The sequence below is a fragment of the Notechis scutatus genome, chromosome 2, assembly GCF_049901735.1.
Source record: "Notechis scutatus isolate UNSWTSFEM ecotype Mainland chromosome 2, rNotScu1.2, whole genome shotgun sequence".
In the NCBI taxonomy this organism is placed as follows: domain Eukaryota; kingdom Metazoa; phylum Chordata; class Lepidosauria; order Squamata; family Elapidae; genus Notechis; species Notechis scutatus.
In genome coordinates this window covers 42,411,261-42,417,085 of record NC_142010.1, presented here as the reverse complement: position 1 = coordinate 42,417,085, position 5,825 = coordinate 42,411,261, and the positions used below count along the sequence as shown (strand labels likewise).

Genomic DNA, 5,825 nt, shown 5'->3' with positions numbered 1-5,825 from the left:
GGGGAATAAATGTATTTTTTTTTTAATCTTTACTTTATCTTTATCTGGTGAGTTTTATGGAATTCCTGACTTGGGAGAGAACCCAGGGAAAAGCTGTCTGATTTTTTCTAGACTTCTATGGCAAGAATATATTGAATTTAAAATCCTCACATTAATCTGGTAGCATACAAATCTGGAGAAAATGATGAGCATCCTTTTTCCTTAAAAGTTTATTATAGGGCTTTTCAAAAAATTTCAGACAGAGGAGCTTTTGAAAGAATCTAAAATTCCTAGTCAAAGAGGCAAAGCTTTACTGATTAGAATTTGGTTATGTTTTAAATTAACTTTTCCCCCTTGTTTTAAAATTTCTCATAAAACCTCTTCAAATTCTGAGGGATTTGTAGAATAGAGTTCAAAAAGTCCTGGCTTAATGGAGGCACATTTTAATAAGGGACAGAGCAGGAAATTAACAGCTACTAAGTTGAAATATGTTCCAAGTGAATTGGTAGAAACGGCAAAAAAATGACCAAGAAAGGAATGAAAATAACATATTTTGCAGAAGTTTTGCCTCAACAGCATTCTAGAATTTTCTAAGTGTTGACAGGCTTTCAGATAGAAGTGATCTTGTTGATACTATATATCTGGATTTTTCAGAAACCTTTAACTGAAGTTTGTCATCAAAAGTTCTTCACTAAACATAATAATCTTAAAATAAGAGGATTTGTCATTTTACAGATTAAAAAACAGAAACCATAGAATTGGAGCAGATGGCAATTTTCCCAGGAAGAAAAAAAGATGGAGTCTCTCAAGTATCTATATGCAGACTATAGTTATACTTTTAACTTTGTTTTACACACAATTCAAATTGGGTTATTAAAGTTTGTGGATGATATTAAACTGAACAGATGTAAAAGTAATTGTTAGGGCTTTGTTTAAATCACCTTATGATAAATGAAGTGCTGGTTAACTTAAGGAAACTGAAATAATTTGAGAAAATGACACCCACTGCCAAGTTCACCCTCCTGTGATGGGGACTGCAACCAGAGTTTTATGGCAAATGGGTCAATGTAAATGAGACTCAGTGTGCAGCAGATATGAAAATGGCAAATTCATGCTTGGAATCATTAGAAAATTTATACACATCTATGACACAGGTGATAAGAACATCTTTGTCATACATATTATATTATAAACCTTTGTAAGTTTGCTATCAATATCTGTAAACAACCAACCTCATGTCGCACCGAACAATATGCTCTTTAGACAAATTTTTATCATTGGTATTAAAATGCTTTTTCTGTAGAGAAACATGCTGATTGAAGTGGTCTTTGATCAGAATAAATTGGATTGGAAGCAGGGGTGGAATACTACCGGTTCTGCCCGACTCTGTAGAACTGGTAGCTCTGAAGAGCAGCAGACACAGAACCGGTTCTGTCTGCTGCTGCTGTTTGGCCCACTCGCCTGCCCAGGCTCTTACCTGACCTTTATTTCCTACTTTTTCAACCTCAGCTGCTTTGCGTGGCACAGCTGAGACTGAAAAATCAGTTTAAAAAAGGCTTTTTTCAAATGCTGCACACCTGTGCGCAGCACTTATCAGCTGTCCGGGAGGCACAGCTTTCATTGTATTACACGTGCATGCAGCAAAACGTAAGTACTGAACCGGTAGTAACACCGGTTGAATCCCACCCGATTGGAAGGATAGCCATTACAGTATACAGAGTTCTATCCTCTACACTTGAAAAGGGCAACAGCAAAACAGGTGTGCAAACCAAAACAGGAGTGGGGAAATAAGTCATTTATAACATGAAGAAAGTGGACAGAGTGTTTCCTGCTATCTCAAACCATGGCAACCAACAATTATCCAGTGAAGCTGATTGGAAGATATGGTGACTATGAACCTGGATGGCTGGAGGACGGGTTAGATAAATTCATGGCGGACATCTCTCAAAGGCTTAGAGCAGAGGTGACAAACTCACGTCACCATGCCAGTGTCACATGACATATCTGACTTTTTCCTCCTTTGCTAAATCGAGTGGGGGCATGACAAAGCGTGATGCATCCAGCCCATGGGCACAAGTTTGACAGCCCTGGCTTACAGAATCTTTAAGATTCAATGTCCCAGCAAGAGTACTGGAACAGAGATATTTATGTATGTCCCAAAAATATTGGGTTGGCCCTGCAGAAAAAAGTTGCTATAAGAGCAATTTTGGTCTTATCCAGCAAGCCTTACGCTTAAGTCAGCAATGCTACTACTTATCTATTCCACTTCAATTAGGCTATAATAAAAGCAAATAGAATACATCAGATGTGACAATTGTTACATGCAAACATACATAATTGTTTTGTGATCGGGTGGTGTCATCATCACATTATGCTAGCTTAAGGACCAGTGCATTAATTTGAAGAAAACATGCCAAAGGTCTATGCTGGAGGCTGCTGGAACCCCATTTTTTTTTTACTTCCTTCTCTGGTGATTCTGCTCTTTTGAGAGAGTTGAACTAATATAAAGTGGATTTGAAACTATTCTAATTTTTCTAACCTAGTTTTAAGCACTTAGTGGGTAAGCAATGTTTTTGGAGAAAAGAAAATGTACAGAAAACATGTTTCTATTAAATAAGATAGATAACTGGCTATATTTTTTTCTGTTGGTCTTCAAGTCAGTCTTGACTCCTGCAATTTTCTTGATAAGATTTTAAGAGTCACTTGCCCTTGTCATATTCCTAAGGCCGAGATACTGACTGGCCCAAAGCTGGCTTCATATCTAAGGCGGAAGTAGAACTCAAGACCTTTAACCATTACACTAAACCTGGTTCATGTGCTCTAATTTTAGAAAACACAACGGAGAGAGAATATATAGTCTCTAACTCAGACACTTCAGTTACTTGTAGTATATAAAGCATATACTCAGGTTTGAGTGAAATAATTGGAGTAGATATGTGCTCTTACATATTTCAACTAGACAACGATTCTTGAGGAGTCAAGTTATATAAATATCAACATGACCCTAAGTTTATTGGATAAAGCTAAATAGCAGTAAACAAATAAAACACATTCCACCTAAATAAAAAAATTCACATATTTACAGAATTTAATAAATGTGTAAGTTGTTCACATGCCAAGATTAATGCAAGATTAAAAAGTTGATAGTGGTTTCGGAACGTCAAAGCACTGAAAGCTGTGTGGTATACACTAAAACCCCAAATATATTGAATTCAGCAAAAGGCCAGTTACCTAAACAATAATTTAGTTCCTGCAGGAAAGGTTGACATGTTCTAATTCAATTTCCTTATATTTTTAGGCACAAGCAGAATTGCTCTTGTCAAATACAGCAGTCCATAGTGAGCTACATATACAATCGGGAGTCAGTGAACCTTTTCTACAGCACCAACAATATAGGATTTTATTGAAGCATAGTTAAAATTGCAAGCTCAATTTGTAAATGGAGGCAGTACTTGCATGTTGCAACAGTGCAGGAATTTGTACAGGAACAATAAGGCCATGGCAGTTATAACTCAAAATTTATTGTGCAGGCGCACATTTTTAGGTTATAACCTCAGTCCAATCATTATGGGGGAAATGGTGCAATTTAGTACAGATTTTTTACATTACATTTGTAATGCTTTAAGCACACTTTAGAAGTAATCTAGACTTGCTGCCACTGTAGCTTCTCATTTTACTTTCTCCAGATGATCTATTACAGAAATACAACAGGCTTATACAAACATTTCATGTATTACTGTAGAGGTACCATCTATGCCTTTTGGCAAAGAATCCTTGAAAATAACAGAAGTATCTATATAAGGCCAGAGAAGTTTCATTATGCATGCAGGTAACAAAAGAAAACATACTATAGCTAATAATAGTACTTGATCCAATATAAAATGTTCAAAATTTTGTACTTGAACAAGCACATTAAGAAGGTACCTATGGATGCATCAAACATATATTAAACAAGAGTTCTGAACAGCATTTAAATACACAGAGGTGTTCCTTAAAATAATAACACAGTGAGGAGCAACAGAAACACTTGTACCAGGTATTTGCATACTGTAGCCTACCTCAACATTACTGCATCAACAATTTCAGCTTTGACAAATCTGTTTAAATATAGACACTACCAAGAATGTAAAGATATGAAAGTAGTGTTAATTTTTCCAGTTCAAATAACCTCTATGCTGCAGAAGCTGAGAAAGACAATCACTTCAAAAATTTCCTTGTGCTTCAAGACACAATTTAATCTTTCATAGCCTATGAATTTTATACACATGATTACACAGTGAGAAGCAGGCAAACCTAGTGTTGTCACAATAGCCTAGGTATTTAGCACCAAGTGCAACTGTGCACAACTACTCCATTAATAGAAGAATAAGCTAGATAGTGACACATATTGTTGTGCTGGAAATCAATATGACATCCAGAATATCATACAGCTGTAATCTGTGTAAAGCATTTTTAGAAGAAACATGTGACTGTTCCATCGAATTCAACGTTACATAATACCTGCTTATATGTTCAATTTTTTGAGAGGCTGATTTTGAAGTGTTTTATTCCTTGCTCCACTTAAAAGAGCTTTAGCAAATATAAAGAAATCAGCAATGCCCTGCACAATACAAAAAAAAGCTGACAACCTGCATTTTTTATTCATTGGGAGGTATACAATTTGAGAATTTATGATAATTTAGTGATTTAATTCTAGTGCCTCGTACTTTCCATTGAAACTTTTTTACAATAAACATCACATGCATCTGAGAGGAAAAATTAGTACAGTATCCCATTTAAACAGTGTTGGAAAAGCTTTATATAAGAGTTGACATAATCCGTGTGACCACGTGCCAGCATTTCCAATGAGTGGCTACATACAAGAATGAAATAATTGTGCGGAAAATCTAATATAAAAATCTGGATCAGGAAGACCAGAAAGAAAGAAAAAATTCTGGAGAAGAAGTACCCACTGCCACTGTCTAGATGAAATGAATAAAAAACATTTGCACGACTTATGACAACTCTAGCCAACTCTTTGACAGAAGTAGATTATAAGTCATTCAGCAGTGCATATATGGAGGCATGAATTGTGAAAAAAGGCAATTCCTTGGACACAGGAGGACTATCCTGGATAACAATTCATCACGGAGGGAGTAGACAATTGAGAATATGGCCAAATGAGCAGCTATGTGAACGTTTTCAGCTTCTTCGAGACTTTGAATGCTGAATAAGCCACTGAAGTGTGATATCTAAAAAAAGGAAAATACGACAATTGGTTTTCAAGATAATTGCTGTACCTAATTATCCTTAAAAAATCAGCATTTATATTGGAGTGCACATGGATTCATTTTTTCAGATTCCATCCACTGTAAAAGATAGCAAGAAGAAGCATGTTCTGTGTGGCTGAATCAATAATGAAAATATTTCTAAGATTTGTTAAAAATTTGTGGCAGTTATTTGGACAGACTTTGGTAATTTTAATTCATTCAACATTTGTTCCTACTGCATTACTAATTAAAAATGAATTTCAATGCAGGCAATAAGGCTGCCCAAGTGCTAATTCAAATTCTTTAGTCAGTAGGTGTTATTCTATGAAAACCGTATCTAAAAATTAGATTCCTTGATTTAACAAGATCCTTCGTCACAGTCAATAGTTTTTTTTCACAAAGCAAGATTTGCTATCAAGTGTTAGACAGTTCATTAAAAGATATGCATGCAAAAAAATCAGATCCTTGTAAAAGAAAAAAAATACTGCATATAAATTTAGCACATATGGATCTTGCCTTGCATTTAACTGGACTGAACCGTCACTTGAAAGCATATTGTACATCCATTTGTAAGTATGAACTTCTTGAATCATAACC

At 35.4% G+C, this 5,825-nt stretch overlaps 1 protein-coding gene across 1 annotated transcript in view; it reads right to left on the bottom strand.

The window, feature by feature from the left end:
• Positions 1-2,945: 2,945 nt before the first annotated feature.
• Positions 2,946-5,825, bottom strand: part of ARL8B (ARF like GTPase 8B) — a 36,804-nt gene continuing 33,924 nt past the window's right edge. Inside the window, exon 7 of the mRNA XM_087954614.1 lies at positions 2,946-5,210. Coding sequence (XP_087810740.1) covers positions 5,161-5,210 — 50 coding nt within the window. The 3' untranslated portion in view covers positions 2,946-5,160. The remainder of the gene's footprint in view (positions 5,211-5,825) is intronic.